The sequence below is a fragment of the Orcinus orca genome, chromosome 5 (genome assembly GCF_937001465.1).
Source record: "Orcinus orca chromosome 5, mOrcOrc1.1, whole genome shotgun sequence".
NCBI lineage: Eukaryota > Metazoa > Chordata > Mammalia > Artiodactyla > Delphinidae > Orcinus > Orcinus orca.
Genome location: NC_064563.1, coordinates 135,033,074 through 135,057,225, shown reverse-complemented (window position 1 = coordinate 135,057,225; position 24,152 = coordinate 135,033,074). Strand labels below are relative to the sequence as shown.

Below are 24,152 nucleotides of genomic sequence, written 5' to 3'. Positions count from 1 at the left end.
TCTCAGATGAAATTATCATGAGACAATCCTAGATCACTTTGATAGATGTTCAGATTTCAACATACCAGGACTGACTTGAGAAAAATCATCTGAACTTGCAATTCTAATTTGGGGCAGTGGGGTGGATTTATAGTTTGGGTAATAATTCTCCTTTTGGATACATACTTTGGCAGAACTCTCATTCCAAATTGTTCATGTGAGACCTGTGAAAATTTACTTTCATTAAACTTACTTTGGTTGGCCTTTTAAATGTGTCCTAGTTGTCTGTCCTTCATAAATGGGATTTCTATACATACGGGCATTGAGCATGAGTTTATGCGTGTGTCTGTCTGCAATCTGTGTGTGTGTTCTTCACAAAAGCTCCGACAGTGGTGTCGTACCTGTAATTCTATGTAACCATGAGGGTAGAGAGACTGTTCAGCAATTCTTTTCACATTTTGTTAAAAGTATATCAACGAAGCAGCTGCAGCTGCTCTTAACCAGCCTCATATCTTCACTGTGGGATCGTTATGCAACATTATTGCATCATTTGCCAGTGTTGTATTCTACGTCCTGCTGTCTTTTGCTGTTTCCAAGCAGGACCTAACTCTGTTGTATTGTTGGAAGCTGTGTTCTTAATGGATTTCTTCTACTGAGGTTGTTTCTTTGGCTTCGCTTAAACAACAGTTGAAGGAGCTCAAACAACCTTCAGAATCACAGAGTAATTGGTTTGCTAAGTTGCCATTCTTGCTTTCAGGTACACAGGCTGTAAGTTATATTTGGATACATGTCTCAGCAAGTCCTTGCATGGAATGCCCAAAGGGACACTTGTCATACTGTAGAACTTTGTTCCTCAAAATGTCCTACCTTGATTAGGTTTACTCCCTTGATAATCAAACTAATTATACTTAGGTAATTCGGTTTGTGATTCTATTTAAAGGGCCAGAAGTCCCAGTGTATGGTGTGTGGGTGATCATTTCTGTTTCTAGGCTTCCAGAACTGCTTGCATTGTCCTTGGCTGTTCTGTTTACCTATTCTTTGTATCTCCAGATGGTATCTTCACCTTTTATTCAACTTACTTCATTGGTAATAAAACCCTGCAAAAACGGAGATTGTATGGAACTCTATTGCCTCTCTAAAGTACTTTTTTTTTCAGTTATCAGGAAGAAAGTTCTTTTAAGATGTCTTTGCATGAATGACAGCTTTCGAAAGACAACTGCATTCAAGCTATAACCACAAAATCGGTCAACCATTGACCTACTTGTATATTAATAAATGACAGTGACATCCTTAGCTTTGGAGTCTATAAACCAAACCAACCAAAGACAGAATACATGAAATCCAGAAAAAAGGGGGAGAAATCCTGAAAGATGCTATATTTAATTTCTTTCAAGAACACAGGATGATCATGAAAAACGAAGCAGTCTCTGCTTACGAAAAAAATATTGATAATTCATGCCTTCAGCTGTTGATTCATAAAATAGTAGGAACAGACACTGGTAACAAATTTTAGACATGAGATAGAGCATGTCACATGCAGTACAAGTTCAAGGGGCCAATACCAAAGATTTTATGAACTGTACAAAATAATTATACATTAGCCCACATTTCATAATATTATTAGATGAACTAGTGTTGGATATCTAAGGAAAAGGCTGCTAATTGTCAACAAGAGCTTTAACTTATTAATTTTTGCTGTGCTTGGTGATGCCACGCTGGCACTTCCCATGACAGATGTAATCATGCATTTATTCAACCATCCACACAAGAGTAATTATCATCACATCGTGCCCATACTAAGTCTAAGCGGTAGAAAGACATAAAAAAGTTTCCAGGGATATTGATGAACTTACTGGTCAGATGGAAATTCAGATAATAAATATATGATTGCAATTCTCTGTATTAACTTTTAAGAAAGATTTATGTATTGGGAGCAATTGGACCCCATAGGTGGGGCATTCAATCAAGTCTGTGTTGTCAGTGAAAGTTCCCCCCAAAAAGATACTGCCCGAGCTTAGTATTAAAGAAATATACCAGAAGGGAGGATTTAGAATGTGTTAGGCATAGTGTTTGTGTTAGCCTGATTCTTTCAGCAGTTTGTTTCCCCATAATCAATAACTAGATGTAGTTTTCTCTAGTAGATGTACTTATTCAACATTTTCAGGAGAGTTTCATTTAGAAACTAGAAATTGGAAGGTGGAGTTAGATTGCCTGGGAAGCTCTTCCAACTTCATAGGTGATAACCATCATCAGAAATAATGGTAGCAGGGCTTCCCTGGTGGTTGGGAGTCCGCCTGCCGATGCAGGGGACACGGGTTCGTGCCCTGGTCTGGGAAGATCCCACATGCCACGGAGCAGCTGGGCCCGTGAGCCATGGCCGCTGAGCCTGCACGTCTGGAGCCTGTGCTCCGCAATGGGAGAGGCCACAGCAGTGAGAGGCCCATGTACCCCAAAAAACAAAACAAAACAAAAAAAACGGTTAAAAATAATAGTAGCAGTTATCTAGGAATTGCTGCAAGTGGGAATATGAAATCCAAGAGAGATAACTTAGAAGAATCAGTGCCCTGGTTTGTAACTATTATAAGTCGAAAGAAGATTAAAGTTCTAGAACCAACTGTATCAGAAAGGTGTTAGTTTGATGGTCATGGATTTTAATCAGGAATATACTGCTTTAGGCTTTCATTGGATTCTCTTTAAGTGAAATATCACTTAAGGATATTCTTACTTAGTAAAGAATATTGTATTTTCTGGGCTTCCCTGGTGGCGCAGTGGTTGAGAATCTGTCTGCCAATGCAGGAGACACGGGTTCAAGCCCTGGTCTGGGAAGATCCCTACATGCCGTGGAGCAGCTAAGCCCGTGTGCCACAACTACTGAGCCTGCGCGTCTGGAGCCTGTGCTCTGCAACAAGAGAGGCCGCGATAGTCAGAGGCCCATGCACCGTGATGAAGAGTGGCCCCAACTTGCCACAACTAGAGAAAGCCCTCGCACAGAAACGAAGACCCAACACAGCCAAAAAAATAAAAATATACATAAAAAAAAGAATATTGTATTTTCAAAGCACTTTCCTATGTTTTCTTCAGTAATATTTACAACAGCTTTTTGATTTACATAGCCATTTTGATCCCAGTTTTCAAAATAAATTTTAACAAACTATCCAATGTCACATTAAATGACATAACCAGACCAAAAGCTAAATTGTTTAACTTTGGTTTACTGATCTGTACAGAGGAGAAAACTTTCTTTGGGTAAAGAACAGTGTACTCATTTGAAGTTTGGCAGATGGAATGTGGCATTAAAGCAGTACTGATTTTGTAGCTATGCTAAAAGTCAGAAAGCACGTCCTTAGAAGCTCAACCTCTAATACATTTACTTTTGAAATTAATAATATTCCAAATTTACCATGATATTATTTTCTCAATTCTTCTTGAATGCCTTCTGAATTGTAAATGTGTGACAAAACTTAGATGATGAAGTTTAGGGCTATTGCTATGACTTAATTTTAGGAATTTGAGTGTTAAAAACATTCAGGATAGAAAGGTTAAGATACTATATTAGTTTTCTATGGCTGCTTAACAATAACCATACATTTATCAAGTTAAAACAGCATCCATTTCTTTGCTCTCACTTCTGTGGGTGGGAACTTGGTCAAGGTGCCCCTGGGTTCTCTGCACAGAGTATCCTAAAGCTGAAATAAGGGGATCAACTGGGCTGAGTTCTTGTCTGGAGGCTCTGGGGAAGAGTCTGTTCCCAAGCTCATACTGGTGTGGACAGAATCCAGTTCCTAGGTTTGTAGGATTGGGTCCCCATTTCTATACTATCAGCTAAAGGGTACTCTGAATAAGTAGAGGTCACTTACATGCCTGGCCACATGGGCCCCTCCACCTTCAAGCCAGCAAAGACATGTCAAATCCTCATGCTCTGAGCCTATGACTTCTTATTCTGCTACCAGCCAGAGCAAACTCTACTCTTACAGGGATCTTATGATTAGGTTAGGTCCAACCAGATTATCTCCCTTTCTTAACTGTGTCCTATGAAAGAGTCTGATCACAGGAGTAAAACTCATTATATTCACACTGCTGGGAGCAGTGCAGGGTGTGTACCCCAGGAAAGGGGATGGTTTGGGGAGCCAGCTTAACATGCTGCCTAACCAAGAGACATGTTCTCATACTACCTGAACAACCACCTCCCACCCAATTCAGAGCAACCCCAAAGCCCTGCTATGACCTCCTTAGGTATTTGTGTAAAATTATTTCTTAAATGGTGCTGCTAAGAGTGCTTTCAGTACCATCTGCCTGCCATGCTCTTCCCTCAGGTAGCCTTACATGGCTCATGGTCTCACCTTTCCAGTCTTCACTTAGAAGACACTTATTTAGAATGGGCCCTCCCTAACAATCTATCTACAACTTCAGTTCCCCCATTGGTCATTGCCTATCTCTCACCTCTGCTTTATAATTTGTCCTTAGCAGTTACGACTATCACTCTGTAACATACTCTTTTGATTGATTGCCTGATTGCTGGGTCATTTGCCCTACTCCCCACTAGAATGTAAGCTTCTGGAATAGAGGGCTCTTGTCAGCTTTGTTTACTACTGTGAAATATCTTTTCCAGTGCCTAAAAAAAATATTGAGCACAAAGTAGCCATTCGGTAAATATTTGGTGAATGACTAAATTAAGTCTGTATTTGTTGATGGTCTATCTCCCCCAGTAAACTGTTAGCCTCCTGGAGATGGGGGACTTGTTTTTCTTTTTACTACTTTGTTTCCAAGATAAGTAGGTAAATGTTCTCTATTATTTGTTGAAGGAATGACAATTAATTTGAATTTGGAGGAAGCAGAAAAAGAAGCTGGACTCAGGTATAAATCCAGGTTCCTGGCTTTGATAGCTGGCGATTTTTAAAGTTGTGAGCCAACATAGAAACAGTAAGGAAGAGAGAAACAAAACAAAACAAAACCATTGACCACATGGTGGGTGAAAGGGAAGCTGATTGGTGTTTTTTGTCTTTAAAAAATTTTTCACATATTGAATTTGAGGTAAGTTTCAAAGAGAGTAAGTGTGCAGATGAGAGAGAGAAGGTGGGGAGTTGCCAGTTACTGTCTGATGGTGACTGCTCTGTGAAATGAAGAGATGGTAGGCAAGAGTGAGAGAATAGGAGAGTGAGAAGGTGTTCTAAAAGACAGATAGATCTTGGCATGACTGTGGGTATGGGGGAAGGTCCAATAAACAGGTTTATGGGCAGAGTTGAGTATTCAGTTGGGATGAGAGGAAATATATTTGTGATGTAGCTAATCTTCAGAGTTTTACGAGGTGATGATTTTTTTTCAGCTATGCAGAGTAAATGCAAAGTAATTAATTTGTTAATATATTTCATTACTTATGTTTATTAATATAATTTTTAAAATTTATATATAAGGTGTGCATGTATGTGATAAACGATATTTTTCAGCCAGTACTAAGACGTGAAACTCCCTGTACTATTATTCTAGTCATAGACATAGAAGTTCCTAAAAATACTGTGGATTGTATGAAGGGAAAAAGGATAACCAAAGAGGTGACATTTGGAAAGTTATACTACTGGTATTCTTTGAAGCAGGGAGTAAGAGAGTGCATTATTCAGTGCTGTTATATTCAAGGTATAGCCTGTGTCTGAACCATACTGGGCACTCAGTAAATGTTTCTAGAGGGAAAATTTACAATTTCATGAGATGCAACACAAACCCAAGGAGAGAAGTATGTTTTTAATATAAGTCCCACTGACATTTTGAAGAGAAAGATCAATAAAGAAATAGGAAAATAATGAAAACTATTAAAAATATCATATTAAAATAGAACACATAGATAAAAGAGAAAACACAGTTTTCAAGTGCAGAAGGATGAAGCAGCAGGAGAAGTTTCTGATTAACAGAAGCAAATCATTTTGTTTGTGTCAAATCACTTGAAAATATCAAGAGCTAACAATGAAAAAGCAAGATGGTCTTGATGTAGAGAGGTAGAACCACAAATCTGGAATCACACAGTGCTCTGTAAACATTTAGCTAAAGGACAATAACCCAGTCTTCCAACAAGTCAATATCCCATGACTATGTTCCAGACCATACCACAGGCAAGACAATTGCCCAGACCTCCAAAGAGAGCTCCTTGTTTATTTCATTTTCCATTCACTTTTTTCCCTACAAAGTCCACTAGTTATATAATACTTGTATATCAATGCTTTAATATCTCATCCTATGCTAGAATGTAGCCTCCATGAGGTTCATGGACTAGTTTTCCTTTTTTACCCTGAGTAAATTAATGCCTGAGAAATAGTGATCATTAGGTAAACATTTGTTGAATGGATTAACCCCAAAGGGGTGGGCAGGCTGCCTTCAGCAGGCTAACAACTCCCTTAGATATTTCTAAATGCCAGTATTACATTAATCAATACTCATGATGGGGTTTCTATAGAATTAAGAAAAGCTAAGCTATGAGTAGCATGCTTTGTTTTATTAAGTCAACTAAAGTAGATTTAGAATAAAATATTTAAAACATTTATTTTTATTTCTTTTTAAAAGCAATTATATTTTGCTTAAATAGTTTAAATGTTTCTTGTTTAAATGTTTAAGAGTTTTCTCTGAAGTTGTGCTCCTTCTGAAGGTCAAACAACTTTACCCTCACCTGACAATAGAGACAGTATCCTGTATGAACCACATAGTGAGCTCAAAAACACAGGTTCTTGAGCCAGAAAACTGGTTTTGAAGCTCCTCTCAGCCACTGATTAGCTGTGTGACCTTGTGCAGATAATTAAACAAGATAGTAATAGTACTACAAAGGATTGTTTTGAGTTTGAGTTCAATACATGCAAAGAACTTCAGATAGTAGGGGACTTCCCTGGGAGTCCAGTGGTTAGGACTGGACATAGGAAGAATTCCTAGGTTGAATCGCATGAGAACCTCTGTTATTGAGGATAAAGCAAAATGACTGGTCTTATCGGGTTATGACCAGGACCAAAGACAATAGTCTTTTAAAAAATTTACCTTAAACTAAATTGAAACTAAATTCTTCCAGCTAAAGTAGATTCAAATAGAGCAGTTCTTTACCACTAATAATTCCCTTCAATTTGTAGTTTGAAAGTTCCATCAATATAGAAATATAGAAACACCTAATCACACTGCACTCTTAATTACCTGGTAGGGGAAACCACTGTAGTAAGTGTAAAGGAAGTTCAAAAATCATCAATACTCTTTTTGATATTCAATTATTTTGAGTTTTTTTTTTTTTAAAGTGGGACAAGCTGAATATACTGGTTTCAGGTCACTTGCATCTATATCTAATGATAGTGGGAATAAACAGGGGAATAAACAAAAATATAAGGCAGCTGTGCACTATGGGAAAATAAACTCCCTAACCTGCAGTGCGGAAATTTCAAATTTACCTGATGAACTAAGGTTTTAGTCCTCAACTGCCACTAAAGATCATTGTTGTATAATTGTTTGTCTGAGTTGCAGGTTTCTCACTTGCTTATAAAATAATAAAGGACACAAATAAACAGTACCCCAAGTTTCTCTGAATCCTGAAATTTTATGATCTTACCATAATATGGAATTTAGTATCTGGAATAAGAATATAGTTGGGGGTAGGGAACTAAGCTACTTATAGTGATTAGGAGGAACTCTTTTTATGCAATCTTCAATGGTATATACCAAGCATGCTTACTGTACCTGAAATGTGATGATTGAGAAATTCCTTTGCCTTCAGTTTGTGGCTCTTTTAAAAATTAAATGACATCACTGCACTACTAAATGGGGTTCTCAGCTGACTTTAAAAGCACTTTGTTTTAAGACATACAACATAGTTGATTGTCATTTTTCATAGGGCTAGTATTTTGGAGAAAATTATGGTTCAATTTATGTGAATTCTTCAGAGAAGGAAGATAACACCCATAATTTAGAAAAGAGTCAACAGCCATGGAACAGCAAAAGGAAGGGTATAATTAGAGGGTAAATGTAATCTCATGCAATGCAATTTGAAGAATGGAAGCTTATAGAAATTTGTTTATGGAGCTTGAAACTCAGAAACACAAACAAGCTTGGGGATTATAAACACAATAGTGTCTTATTAGCAGTAAAATAAATTTCTAGGAATTCAAATAAAACAGAAAATAAAATGTGTCACATAACTTTTAAATAAGGAGTCACGAAACGAGTGGAAGGCATGGTTTGAAGTTAGGAAACAAGATAGTTGACATAGTTTTCAAATAATGTGTTTTATGGGGTGACATTTAGAGGTGTGGCTTTCCACACCCACCAGCATATATAAACGCTCTTGTGCAGTCACAGTCCCAAAGCTGACCTACAATACCAAGTCAGACTCACCACTCCTGACACCATGAGCTACTACGGCAACTACTGCCAAGGCCTGGGCTACAGCTGTGGAGACTTTGGTGGCCTGGGCTATGGCTACAGCTGCAGATGTGGTAGCTTCCGCAGGCTGGGCTATGGCTGTGGTTATGGAGGCTATGGATATGGCTGCTACCATCCATATTACTATAGAAGATACTGGTGTTCTGGCTTCTACTGAATAATTATATGAAGATTTACAATTTGTGGACTTCGTCTTCTGTGAGACTCTGATTCATCTAGAAAACTTTATTCCATAACTTGCTTGCTTCATGTATCCTGTCTCGATAATGAAACTGTTAATTGGGCCACCTGGTTTCTGACATTAATGTGAAGACAACTTGATGAACTAGATGTTGGTGTTTGATTAGTGATGCTCTCAGGGATTCTCCTTCTATATAGGACGGAGAGTCACCATACTCTAGCAAGTCTTTGCCTTTTAGCATCCGATGTCTAATAATAAACTTTTTCTGACATAGTAAATGTGTTTTAAACTTCAATTTTTTAATCACATTAAACTTGCTGTGATGTATTAATACAATCATCAACCATGGCAATATTTTCTTCTTACGTTTTCTTCTTATAGCTAAGAAATTTACCAATATGTCTTATTTCATAATTATCTCTTCCTCCTTCTTCTTTTTCCTTTCTTCTTCCCCTTACCTCTTCCTTCTCCTTTTCCTCATTTTCTTCTCCTTTATTTTATCATTCTCCTCTTCCTCCTCATTATCAATATCTATCTTTTTCTTTACTGGCCAAACACAGGAATTCTATGTCTAAAGGTTGAAGAGGCTCTGTGATGATAATCAAATTTTAGTGTATTTTTTAAAATTCATTATTCCTTGGAAATTATCTTGTTAATTTCAAAACAAAATGATAAAGAAAAACTTTAGCTTGCAGTAAATTATTTTAGAACACTTGAGAAAATAAACATGAAAGAATTATATCAAAATATTAACAATTGTTAAGTAGATAATATCTGTTGTAATATTTATTCTTTCTTCTTTTTGGTATATTTAAAATATTTTATAAAATAAAAAATCTAAAATAGAAGCAAAAACCATTTATCTTGAACTCAAATATATATTATTGTAATAAATTAAATTTATGAAAACTGACCCAAGAGGAAAAAAAACCTGAATAGTTCTCTCATATAAAAATTAAATCTATGATTAAAACTCTTCCCAAAATACTAATTTAAGGCCAGAGGTATCTGAGGCAAGTTTGTCCTTTGGTGAGTGATGGAATTTACTGACTAAAAGTGAAAATGAATCATGAGGATTTTTAATGGGTTATTCTATCCAACAGTTGACTATTCTAGGAATGCTAAATGTGTAAATGCTTTTAGCATTCCTAGAATGCTAGATATGGTTTATCTAGATTGTTCACTGTAAATGAATCTGAAATTTATGGACCACAGTTCTGTTGAAGATTGGAAATTAGTAATGTAGCCAGATGAAGGCTATGTGAATATCAAACTTTAGATGCTGACATATCTGAAACCTTCTCTTGCCTATTATCTTTCCTCACTTGGAAATAAAAGTGTGTCTTTTATGGAAAAGTGGATTCTGAAAACCATATCTGGTAGTTTAAGGTCTGTCATATGTTGATGCAGAGAATACTGTTGCTCCATTTTTGAGTACTTTGCTCTCCATTAGTAAAGTTGATGCTGTGTCAGACTTGTGTACCATGAGAATATGATAAGTCAAACCTTTGTGGTTGCACACCTATTAATAAATCTAACAGAAATGTGCAATTCTTCTTAATAGTAAATATTAAAACATACTTATAGAAGTTAAAGAGGGTCTAAATATAAGGAAAATATATCATGACTGTGGATCAGAAGAATCATTATCTGTCAAATTTGATTTATAGATTCAGTGCAATTACAATAAAAAATATCTGAACAGAATTATTTTTTACTACTTTTGTCTTTTAACCTTCTTACTAGCCTTATAAGTGGTTGATCTACTACATTAACATTACATCCTTATGTTACTGAATCATCCATTCAACAAACAGAGAATTAAAAAAAAATATTCTAGTCTACTTTTAAATCTTTCAGGAATTAAAACTCTGAATATACGTTTTGCAATTTTTTGTTGAGTGTATTCTGAAATATTTTATTTATGTTTTACTTTTGTTAATAGGTATTTCTCTATCATGATATCTTTTACTTCCTTGTATATATGAAAACTATTCATTTTCTTTGACAATTTTATATTGTGTTATTGATGAATCATTTTAGTTTTTCAGTTAGTTTCATCATTGATTCGCAAGGGTTTTTCCAGATATGCTACTGTGCTGCCTGCAAGTAGAGATTGTTTTACTTTTTAAAATCTTTTTCTAGTTCTTACTCATCTATTGATATTTTTTGCCCAACTGCATTTGCTAATATCTCCAGGACAAAGTTTAATACTAGTGCAGAGGGTAGGCATCTTTGCCTTTCTCCTAAATTTTGTGGAAATGCCTCTAGGGTTTCAGTTACCTAAAATGCTAACTTTAAGTCAATTTTATTAGGTTAGAAAATTAACCATCAATTCTTATTTTCTTGAATGCTTTTATAAGGAATGAATGTTGAAAGTTGCCAAAAGTTATTAAGCATTTATGGAAATAGTAACATGATTTTTCTCCTTGAATCAATTAATGTGATGCATTATATTAATAAGTGTCCTTATATCGACATCACTTATATTCTCCAAGTAAATTCCATTTCCTTATGATGTATTGTTTTTATGATGGTATTAGATTCTATTTGCTAATATTTTATGCAGAATTTATTCATATGTAGTCAGAAGTAATATCAGTCTGTAATTTTCTTTCATGTGTGCCATTTTCTTCATTGAATTTAGATAAATGTTAGATAAGTGATTCAAAAAACATATTTGGAGACTTCATTCATTTTCAATGCTCTTGAACAATTTATGTTGCATAAGGATTATGTCTTAGAACTTTCAACTAGCCTTTGAAACTAATGGAACCTCCAGCTTTTTGTGTGTGGAGCAGTTCTTTCTTTTTCTTCTCAAAAATTAGTCTTTAAAATTTCTATCTCTAATGGGCTCAATTCTAGTAAAACTTTTCCCCTAGAAAATTATGTATCTTATTCAGGGTTTTCAATTTAAAAATTTTTTTAAACATTAAATTAATTTTTCTTAGAGTACAGTTGATTTACAGTGCTGTGTTAGTTTTGCAGTACAGCAAAGTGAATCAGTTATACATGTACATATATCCACTCTCTTTAGGATTCTTTTCCCATATAGGTCATTACAGAGCATTGAGAGGATTTTCAAATTTATTTGAGCAAAAGTCTACAAAGAAGATTTGCCCCTCTCTTTCGCTGTCAGTCTCTCTTTCTCTATGTAATTGTATATGTTTACTTACATTTATATTATATTATATATATATAAATTCAATTTATTTATATTTTTCTTCTTCCTTTTTAAAATTAATTTAGCTTGTAGTTTTCTATTTTTTGTTTCCAATGACCATAATTTTGTGTAATTAATTATTCTATTGTTTTTCTACAAATTTCTGTGCTTTATCTGATCAATAGCTGTTTTGATCTTTATTATAACTTCCTTCTGCTTTCTTTTAGTTTACTTGTTTGTACTTTTATTGCATACTTGTGTTTTACTTATATATGTGCTTAAAACTAAATTTTTTTCTGCTATCTTTGTAATGTATACCCCATATTATAATATGTAGCATTTTCACTATCATTATCACCATTTAAAAATCCTGTGACTTTTTTTCACTCAAGATTTCATAGTTTTGTGTTGGTTTTAATTTCTGGGTTTTTATTGATTTATATTTATTAATTTCTACTTGTATTACATTATTATTAGAGAATATTTTTATAATATTTCCTTCACGGAACCTCTTAATGCTTTCTTTGTGATTTAATACATTTTTGTAATGTTTCATACATGCTTGAGAATAACTTTTATTTTCTATTATTAAAATGTAAAGTTATATATAATTTTAAAGTCAGTCACTATTGTTTATATTATTTTGGTCCTCCATATTATTACTTATGCTTTTCCATTTTATCTGTCTTGTTCTGGCATTGCTGTGTTGTTTATGTCTCCATGCATCTCTAGTATATTTTGCTCTATAAAGGTGGTTGCCGTGTTGTTTTTTCATATACAATCGTAACCATTATTTCTTTATTTTAAAGTGTCTTTAACTTTATAAGATGGCTTCCATTGTTGTGTTTTATCATCTGGTTAGACTCTACTTTGATAACAGAGTTACAAACAACTGCCTTTTCATTCTCTTTTGACTGATATACATTTGCCTATACATTTTTAAAAAGATAATTTTGTAGAACAGATGTAGATTTGCAGAAAACATTATGCAGATAGCACAGGGAGTTCCCATAAATCTCACACCCAATTTGCCCTATTATTAACATTTTACATTAGTATGGTGCACCTGTTACAACTAATAATAAATCTATATTGATACATAATTACCAACTAAAGTCCATACTTTATTCAGAGTTCTTTAGTTTTTATTTAACATATATATTTCTTTTCTAGGATACCATCTAGGGTACCTTATTGCATTTAGTCATTGCTCCTCTTGACAAGACATGTTCTCAGACTTTCCCTAGTCCCAATCACCCTGACAATTTTCCAGCAGAACTGGTCAAGTGTTCTGTAGAAAGTCCTTCAACTGGGATCCATTCAACGTTTTTCTCATGATTGGAGTGGAATTATGGTGTTTGCAAGGAATGTGGCAGAGGTAAATTGCTATTTTCATTCCATCATATCAGGAATGCTACCAGCATAAGTTTTCACTGTTGATGTTGATTCTGAACTCTCTGAGACAGTGTTTGTCAAGTTTCTCCACTGTCAGAAACTTACTTAATAAAAGATTCATGTATATATTTTCATCTTGATAACTCAATGCTTTTTATTGCTGGGTTCATTGTATGGATGTACTGTATTTGTTTACCCATTTACTTCTTGAAGGATATTGCTTCCAGTTGCTGGAAATTATGACAAATCTGCCATAAATATTCACATACAGGTTTCTGAATAGACAAAAATTTTCAAATCATTTGGGTATATATCAGACAGAAAGGTTACTGGATTATAGGATATTTTGCTTTTTAAAAAACTGCCAAACTGCCTTACATAGTGGCTATACCATTTTGCTTTCTCACCAACAGTGAATGAGTGTTCTTTTTGTTTTTCATTCTTGTGAGCAATTGGTATTGTCATTTTCTGGGATTTTATCCTTTTCAATAATTGCCTAGTGGTATCTCATTATTGAATTATTTTGATACTTCTATTATTAGACTTTCTTAATAACGGTTTTAAATGTTTCTCTTGAAAATAGTTGACTCTTTGTGAGTCCAAATAATATTTTAAGAGGTAAATTAAGCTAGTTCATATTTATTAAGTTGCTATTAGTTTAGTGTCAGCTCTGAAAAACTATTTTTTTGTTATAATTACTATTGTACTGTTATATTTACTCTGCTTCTTTCTCTATATATTTTATTTACTCAATATTTTAAAAATATCTTTAGCTATTTAGAAATGTTTTGATACTTTTTTAGTAGTTGTCAGTGATTAATTATGCATTTTTTGTAAAAATGTCCTTAGTTCCTCATTTTCTTTTATTAAACTTTTGCTAATTTTTCAGTTTTGAATAATGAATGTCAACTAGTATCATTTACTTAATCAAATATCAAATAACTTTTTCTACCTTATTATTTTCCTGCTTTTCCTCAATGGAATCATTTGTTTTCATCTGAATCCAAACTTCTTTATGAATCTTGGAACTTGGTCTTTCTTCTGATATGGTTTTATCTTTTTAAAAATTTCTTTCCTGTTTTTCAACTCATTTTGTTTCTTCTTATCTCTTTTACATTTAATTTTTTAATATTTAATTTAATATGAAGTATTTCATTAAAGTTTTCTTCTGCTTCTGGAGGGGGAAGCTATTAGTTGAATGCTTTGATAATCATTTTTGTTGTTTTTATTATATACTTTGTATACATGAACACTTCTTGCATCTCTGAATTTGTGGATGAGACTGTTAGAGATATTTGCTATTTGTTTTCTATGGATCTGTTCATTTACTAATTTATTCATTCAACTAACAATATATTGCCTACTCCATTCCATTCACAAAAGTATAAAATATGATTATAATAAATGTTCTTTCCCTGAAGGAGTAAATAATGTAATGGAAAAGGCAGTAAACAAATTGGTATACTAAAATCTGATGAAATGCAAAGACAGACTTTTATCCAGGGCATTTAGCAGCACTCTGAAGGATTTTCTAAATCAGGCAGAGGTAGAAGTAGCTTAGGATGTCCTTGGAGAAGCTGCCACTTGACCTATCTTTTGAAGGGTGGGTTGGAATAAGATGGGTACATAAGTATAAAAGAAGATTCCAGAATGAAGGAGCACTCCTGTAAAGTCTCAAAAGCATGCAGTGGATTAATAATGTCTTTGTTATTTATGTATGGAATAAAGGGAAATATATGGTAGATTGTTAGAGACCAGGATAGAGAAAAATGTTTGGTGATGAAAGACCTTGTTTGTGAATTTAGGAGTATATTCTTTTCCTTAATGACTTAGGTATAATGGCTGAAAAATGAAATGATCAGATTAGTGTTTCAGAATGTTCATTTGGACTCAGTATGGAGAACAGATCAGATGAGGGCCCTGCCTTGGGGAAGTGTGACTGGTGGGGAGGCTCTTATATTAATCCAGGAAAAAGTGGTGAAGGACTGAGTTACGTGAAAACAATGAACAGACATGAATATTAATGAATTATCATTTACATGGTTGAGTTGCTGTGGTTCAATATGCACTGAGTAGGGAAGATATTTATAAAATATGAAAGAGAATTAATTCCAAGATCATACTCTGGTATGTGATTTGAATGACTAATATACAGGCAAGAGGCAGTTTTGTGAAAAAAAAAGAATTTACTACTAAACATGAAATTTGAATGCAATTCAAATGGGACATATCCAGTAAATAGTCAAATTGATGGAGCTGATATTTAGAGAAGCCTTTTGAAAGTAATCGGTATAAGCACGGTTATTAAACACAATATTTATTGAAATTCCATGGGAAAAGTGTATACATTGAAGATGGAGGAAAAGGGGCACTTTTAGAGTTAATAAAGGAAGAAGAAATTGGGAAGAAGACTCATAAGAAATTGAGAGAGAAAGCTAATTGAACATTTGCCATAAAAAGTAAGGGAAGAAAGCTTTAAAAGAAGAATCAATGGGTGAGGAGGGCAAATGCCAAAGAAGGTTCAAACAAACCAATAACTGACAAAAAACAAAATAAAAAACCAAGAAGGTTTTGCTCGGTTTTGTTTTTTTTGTTTTTTAATTTGACTATCTGGAAATCACTAATGACTTTGTGACTATGCCCTGACCACCATGGATAAAAGGTCTTGGGTTCTGGGAATGATCAGTAGCTAAGGCAATGGAATAAGAGAAGCAATCTGAGGTTATGTAATTATAGGACCACTGGAAGCTATCAACTAGATTAGACAATTTTAACTAGAACACCAGTACAGCATGGCCTCTGAAGGGGCTATAATCTTTTCTCATCTTGGAAACATTCTGTTTTTAGGAATGCAAACTCATTAAAAAATAATTATTATTACTAAAATTCCTTTAACAAAAATTTGGACCTTTTGGTAAGTAAGAAAAGAACAATTTAAAGTAATTTTAAGACTTTACATTATTTTGTTATGTGGAAATAATATCACCTGTCATTGTTTACCAGTTGCACTACTGAGGGTATAAAAACATTTGGGGAAGGTAGAGATGGTCACACTCAGGAAATTCCTCTTCAGCACCAAATCAGATCTCTAATACTTGACACCATGAGCTACTATGCCAACAATTGCAAAGGCCTGGGCTTCAGCTGTGGAGGATTTGGTGGCCTGGGCTATGGCCATGGCTGCGGATGCAGCAGCTTCTGCAGACTGGGCCATGGCTGTAGCCATGGAGGCTACAGATATGGCTGCTACTGCCCATCATGCTATGGAGGATATGGCTTTTCTGGCTTATAAAAACTTGTAGATCCTCAGACTCTTTCTATTCCCATGCTGTTACTCATATCTTTCAGTAATGTGAACATTTTTCTTGAAGTTTAGAAAATATTAATAATTTTTTAGCTTCCTGCTCCAAAGGAACTAGTTTCTTCCTCTGGAAGAACCTGGAATCTTTCTATTGATTTTTATTTAGTCACTAACATCAACTGTGACCAAGTGTAACCTGTATTTTAAATTTTTAAATGAACATATTTAACTGGCATAGGGATCATGACTGTATCAATTCATTTTAGTACGTTTCTAATGGGTATATGGGATTTCAATCAGGATGTTACCCTCCTTTTCTTTGAATTGGTGTTTTGACTCAACAATGTTTGATTCAATAATGAATTTGATTCAACAAATGTTCACTTCACGTCTCCATGTCCTGAGCATTGTTTTGAGTCTTGAGGATATGGGAGAATAAGATGGACTAAACTCCTGTATACTTTCATGTGTCCCATCTTTCATTTGTTTCCAGGGTATTTTGTGTGTGATTTCATTTTTATAAAATCATCTGTACACTATTATTTCTATTACTTAAAAAATGATAACATTGCAAACTTTATTCCAATAGTCATCGTTTTTACTCTCAGGTTTATTATGGCATGGTAAATCTATGGTGACCAAAGAAAACATTTTTAAAATAAAACATTAAGCTGATACAAAATAATATTTATAGTAATATGAAAGGTACAAAGGGTGATTAAAAACATTCCTGTACACAACAATGAATTTTCACATTTCTAATGTTCTTTATGTATAATCAGGTCAATTTTATCTTGAAAGAAATACATTTTATATTTCATATATATACATATATATGTATACAAGTCTACTCTGCTTCCTTTAAAAGTTAACTGATTTAATTGGCTTTCCTGTTTCCCTACCTATAGAGTGAGGGTCTTACTTCTTAAAAGGTATTTTTTTCTCAAAAGTAAGCATTAGGACTGTCTAAATTTAAAACTCCTGGAGTGCATTTACCAGTTTAGTTTCCTGGGGTATACTCTTAGATAATTTGTTTTAATAAATTTGTTTAGATTCTCAGACTTTCTATTAGTCAAAACTTTCTTGGCAAATCACTGTTTTAGGTGGTATCCAAGATCTTTTCAATTTCTTATGCTATAGAAATGCTAGACATCACTTTCTACCCTCATCCTCTTCCCATGAACAACATTTTTGTGGTAGCTTTCAGATGCTTTGCATCTCAAAAAGCATGTTCTCTAAAAGCTAGTAAAATGACTTGGTACACTTGGAAGAAGACCTGGGGAGATCTGATATGACAATTACATTAAAAGACAAAATAATAAACTGAAGTTTCTCATCATATTGCTCTGGGTAGTTCATGGAGTGTTTATTTCAAACAAGTTCTTCATAAAGATGGAAATAAAACTGTTCAGTTTATATTATGGTTTCTTGTTTAAGTGCCTTTTTCTACAAGATGGTTATTTGATGAGCTTTTGGAGGCATTTGTCTGAAACTTAATTTTAACATTCACATGCTTATCAGGGAAACTGGGTTCCTGGTGAATTTGCAAATCATTTACTTTTTTTTTTTTTTTTTTTTTTTTTTTTTTTGCGGTACACGGGCCCCTCACTGCTGTGGCCTCTCCCGTTTTGGAGCACAGGCGCTCCGGACGCGCAGGCTCAGCGGCCATGGCTCACGGGCCCAGCCGCTCTGCGGCATGTGGGATCTTTCCGGACCGGGGCACGAAACCGCGTCCCCTGCATCGGCAGGTGGACTCTCAACCAGTGCGCCACCAGGGAAGCCCGCAAATCATTTACTTTTAATCTTTTTAGTAAAGTAAAATTGGAAATAAAACTGGCAAAATAATTTCTCATTATTCAACCAGACTTCATGTTACTGCTGATCATTTTCTTTCAAGTACAAAAATAAGGAAATCACCTTTAATAAAATAAACAAGCATTTTCTCTTGACCTTTAGATGCTGAAAAATGTATGCTGTTTCTTAACTTAATAGATAAGTGTGTCAAATTGTTGTGAAATAAAACTGTACCTTTTTTATTAAGACAGTGAATTTGGATCTAAAAACAAGCTATTCCATGTTTATTCCCTGGATTGGAGAAATATGGAACATTTTTGTTAGTGCCTTTCATAGTAATTGTGGATTGGTGGGATGGACAATTAATATCTCTTATATAGTGCAGGCTTTGAGGTCAGGGTCTGTATGAACCCCTTGTATTAATATACTACCCAACACAGAGAGGTGCTTAATTAATATTTGTTAAAAATATATATATATAATAAAATTTTGTGATCCAAATAATTTACTGAATAGGATCTCGAATGACAGAATTAAAGTACTAGCTGAAGAATGGGCAAGGCATTGACAATTGATTTCCAACATCCTGTTTAGAAACCAAATTGTATTTTTAACTGAATATTTTGATTCTTAAAAGTTGATTTTTGATATATTCCCTTCAGATAATTTGAATCAGGAGTGAAGTGATACAAATCAAACTAAAGCCTCTTTGTTTGTTTATATAACTTTAAGAAAACCTTAAGGCTAAGGCCTTTCATAAATGATTATGAAGTTGCAAAATTCTACTTCCAAAAGCAAAGTATATTTATAAAAAGAAGAAAATAATATTTCTCAGCAAAAATCAGAGAGCTATTGATAGGGTCAGAGGAAGATATGCATGTGAAAGTGTTTTCAAATTACTAATTTTTATAAATAAATTATTTTGCAAAAGCCTTTTTGGTGTAGCTTATTCAGAAAAATACATAGATGTTTAAAAAATTTTGTACTAAGTATATCTTTCAAATGAAATTCTGCTACCTTTAAAAATGAAAATTCTGATCTCTAGATTTCCTAGTAGGTCAAAGAGATTTGCTCTTTATCATATGTGTTTCACCTTGGGTTAATCCTGTGTCTGAGAGTTCCTGCAGGAAGTGATATAATTGGTGCCGTTTTAGGACTTTTCACATTAGAAGATCAAAAGGTCAAAGATTTGAGGGCTTACTTACAGATGTCTTAGATAGATGAAGCTTTATAATGTTGACACGTCTACCATTTAAGGAAAAAAGGACATTCATTTCATTTGTGAAATAACTGATGCATAATTTAAATTTACATTTTATAGTTTGAATATAAAAATGTTTCCTGTTGACCCATCAGCAATAAAACTGTTGTTTTGTATTATCTTTCTAGTACTAATAATTAATATCTACTAAATAATTCAAATCCTGTCTCCTTGATGTTTTTATTATAAAATGAAATTTGGAGCTGTGGTCCAATAAGTAGACAATTATCAGAGGAAACCTAATTATCCTTAATGACACTGATTTTTTTCACTGATTTGTATTTCCTTTGACACAAACATATCCAACAAGTCCCAGACAAATACTACATAAGGGTAAATGGACACACCATTCCATTTCCATTTTCCTAAAATATCTAAACAAAAGTGTTGTGTTAGGATGATTTTTTTGTCATGTTTCCTTTGCTGATGATTTTGTAAACTGAAGATCAAGTGTTAAAAAAGAAATTGTGCTGAAGATGTTAAAAAAATATAAAATAAAGTATTAAAAAAAAAAAAGAAATTGTGCTGAATTCTCATATGACCCCAACAAATCAAGTAAATTGAATGGACATTCAATGCAAAATTCACTGTCAGGCCTTTGGGAAAATACTATTAATTGTATTGTCAAAAATAATACCACAATTTATTTTATAAAAAGAGGAGAAACTTGATTATGGCTGAACTTTTAAGCAACTCGATTTTAGTAGGAAAAAAATAAATTGTTCAAACTCTTAATGGAGTAGAGTGAAGTGGAAAAGTGGCATACTTGGGGATTTTGAACAAGCATCACCAACATTTTTTCAATCTTAAAAACTGGAAAATTTGCTATAGTTTCCTATGATATTGACTTCATCCAGTGAAGAGTGTACCCATTATTTTGAATAGCAATGAGATATGATACCTGGCTAGAGGTTTTTACAGATATCAGTCATCTTATGTGTAGTCTTTGATGATACCACATTCATTGTCAGCATAGACACAGAGCATTTCATTGGAATCTGTGTCGACAGTCCTAAATTTAGAAGACAAAAGATTAATGAGATTTTATTCATGTCATTGAGCCATGGAATGAGAATTATGCAAGTCTGGTTTTGTTGTCACACACTTTTCTGAGGTATATAAGAGTCTATGGGCAGCTAATAAAATTCATACCTGAAAAACAACATTCATATTACATATATATATATATATATGTATATATATATATATATGTATATATATCTCCAACCGTAGCAACTACTATGGTGGCCTGAGCTATGGCTGTGCCTGTGGTGGCTTTAGAGGCTTAGGGCTTAGGATATGGCCTTGGAGACTATGACTATGGTTCTAGTTAGGGAGGCTATAGATACAACTGTTGCCACCCCTTGTGCTATGAAGGATATCAATTCTCTGGCTTCTATTGAAAAAGAAAAAAGACTGGTGCTTTGGGACTTTAGAATCCTAATGCAACCCTACTGTTTGTTCTTCTTTCAAGTCTTTCTATTTCCATCAAAATTCAGATGCTGCTCTGACCACCTGAGGTAACTCAAGAGTTCAGCAAGAAGGGAGAACACTGATTTGACAAAGATTTTCCTAGACTGTTTATAATATGTGACTGTGTTTTATTTTTCTTTCTCATAAGCCATAATAGGATAACGGTGAGAGAGATTATTGGTCTTTATTTACCTGAAGATTTATATAGAATTAGTTAAAAGATGATTGAACTAAAGGAAAACCAAAGACTGAAGGGAAGCCCTTTGCAGGTGCTTTTGAGATTCAGCTGCTCTGAACCATAACATGAGCTCGATAAATATCTGTTGCATAAAAGAACTGATTAGTGAGAAAGGGGGAGGTAATTAAAATTTCTGACCTACTATGTGTGAGATATTTTGCAAGGTGTTTTATATATTTTTTATTTTTTGATTTTCATAATACTTCAAAACATAGGAAGTGAAGTATACAAAGTTTCTTTTTAAAAGTATAAAAAATCTTCAAACAACTTTAAAAAGTAGTTAGAATATTGGGAAAAATACAGGTCTGTGAGCAAAGAGACTTGGATTTATATCCTCTCTTTACTACTGACTAATTGTATGATATAAGGCAAGTTTCTTAACTTTTTTGATATATTTTTAATTAATCAAATCTGATGATCATTTTTATTTTAAAATTCTATTTTAAAATAAACCTACCCTACACTACACACACATGCATGCAAGCAAATTAGTATATTATGGTGCATAAGACACAGTAGGTGATTGTATTAATTTCCTAGGACTGCTGTAAAAAAGTACCAGTGCTTGGGTGTCTTAAAACAAGAGAAATTTATTTTTTCACAGTTTTGGAGGCTAGAAATCCAAAATCAAGGTGTCAGCAAGACCACACTCCCTCTGAAACCTGCAGGAGAATCATTTCTTGCCTCTTCCTAGTTTCTGGTGATGTGCTAGCAGCTGTTGGAGTCTCTTGTTTGCAGCTGTATAGCTCCAATCTCTCCCTGCATCATCACATGGTGTTCTCCCTCTGTGTTTCTACATCTTCTTCTATAAATGTCTGTCTCTGTGTCCAAATTTCGCCTTCTAATTGGGACAACAGTCATTAAATAATAGCATTGAATTAGGGCCCACCCTAATGATCTTGACTTCATCTCAAGATGGTTAAGTCTGCAAAAAACCCAATTTTCAAATAAAGTCACTTCCACAGGTATGAAGGGGCAGGTTACATCTTGAATATATCTTGTGGGGGGGCAAAGTTTAACCAAGAATAGTGATCAATATTCTGTTTAACATTATTTTATTTAGATCATGTAATTAATAGGTGATTGAATAGAAACAGATAATTCAACATAAGACTTTTGATTTCAGTCTTAAAATTCTTTCCACAATTCTAAGCATCTCTTCCTATAACTGAAAGACATTTAAGAAGAGAAAATGATGACTTTGATTTAGAATAGAGTGTGTTTAAACTGACAATTAGACAGCCATTTATAACTGCCCATTAGAGAGCTTGTGGTTTAATTTATAGCCTCTCATAAATATGTACAGTGAAACAGCCTCATCAGCAAAAGCAGAGGTATTAGCCCAAGGCAGCTTATAATTGATTTCAGAGAACGGGTTTGTTCACTAGTTGTTCAAATTAATGATGTAAATCAAGATCTTTCCCCAAATTTTCATTGCCAAAAAGATTTCAGCTTTTTTAGATTATGTATGCTTTTCTCCACATCTTTCTTCACCTACCCTATGTAGACAATCCTATCAAACTAAATCCTTAGCTCCTAACATCATGAGCTACAATAGAAATTACTAAGGAGTTCTGGGTTATGAGTGTAGAGATGGATGCGGCAGCTTCTGTAGACTGGTATATGGATGTGCCTCTGTGTATGGTGGCTATCATACAATTTGTTGTTTGTTCCCTGGCTTCTACAGAATTACTGTCATTATTATCTGATAACTGGTTACCGGAAGCAGACTTGACAGAGTAAACTGCAGACTACAAGGTCACCATTAGCCTGATAGATTCAAATTCTGGCCCACTACTCTTTAACTCTGTGAACTTGAACAAGTTAATCTCTATATGCTTTCATTTTCCCCTCTGCAAATTGTGTTCAGTGCCTGTCTCATATGGTTTTGACAGTTAACTAGAGGTGGCTCCTAATCATGGAATTGTGATGTTTAACTGAGTTGTTTATTTTAAATAAAAATGTGATGTTTATAGGACTTAGCGATAAATGACCATTATGTTTCATTTCTTTAATAAGAAAGACACTCAGTTTAAAAAAATTGTAAGCAAACATGGCTTTTGCTTCCATTCATTTATTTCAACAGATTATTTTCATTTTTTTACTCCTGCCAAAATGAGCTAAGAGCAACTATGGTGGTCTCTTGGGCTATGGCTGTGGATATGAAAGCTTAGAGACCTGGACCATTCCTTTGCTGGCTACAGCTATAGCTCTGGGTGACTGTGACTATAAGTGCTGCTGCCAACCTTGTAAGATAGAATTGTTATGTTAAAAGCTTCTATTGAAGGACCACCATATTTTAAGCATCAGTAACTTCAGTTTGTGTCCAAGAATCAGTCAAATGGCTCAACAAAAAATAGAGACAGATGGTTTGAAAGTGTGAATTTTGCAAAGATTGTTTTTTTTATTTTTTATAAATTTATTTATTTAATTAATTTATTTTTGGCTGCATTGGGTCTTTGATGCTGCTCATGGACTTTCTCTAGTTGCGGTGAGTGGGGCTTACTCTTCATTGCAGTGTGCAGGCTTCTCATTGTGGTGGCTTCTCTTGTTGTGGAGCACGGGCTCTAGGCATGTGGACTTCAGTAGTTGTGGCATGTAGGCTAAGTAGTTGTGGCTTTCGGGCTCTAGAGTGCAGGTTCAGTGGCTGTGGAGCATGGGCTTAGTTGATCTGCGGCATGTGGGATCTTCCCAGACCAGAGATCGAACCTGTGTCCCCTGCATTGGCAGGTGGATTCTTAACCACTACACCACCAGGGAAGCCCCAGATTATTTATTTTGGAAGAAATATATTAGTGTCCTGTGAGTCTGCTTCTGGAAGGGAAATAGGGTATTCTCTCTCCCTTACTTGAATGAGCAGGATTTTAAAACCACTTATAATGCACTATATTATTTTTCTTCAGTTATGTGCACAATAGATAAAGGTCTGACTCTTATCTGTGGACTAACTCTAATGGGTAAGAGACTTCT

At 34.3% G+C, this 24,152-nt stretch overlaps 1 protein-coding gene across 1 annotated transcript; it reads left to right on the top strand.

The window, feature by feature from the left end:
- The first annotated feature begins 8,341 nt into the window (after positions 1–8,341).
- On the top strand, positions 8,342–8,533 carry LOC105748866 (keratin-associated protein 19-7-like). Its single transcript, XM_012538956.2, has one exon. It carries the CDS (start codon positions 8,342–8,344, stop codon positions 8,531–8,533), a length of 192 nt encoding a protein of 63 aa, XP_012394410.2.
- Positions 8,534–24,152: the final 15,619 nt, after the last annotated feature.

Coding starts and splice junctions, on each gene's coding strand:
- LOC105748866 (XM_012538956.2), top strand. CDS start 8,342: ATGAGCTACTACGGCAACTACTGCCAAGGCCTGGGCTACAGCTGTGGA.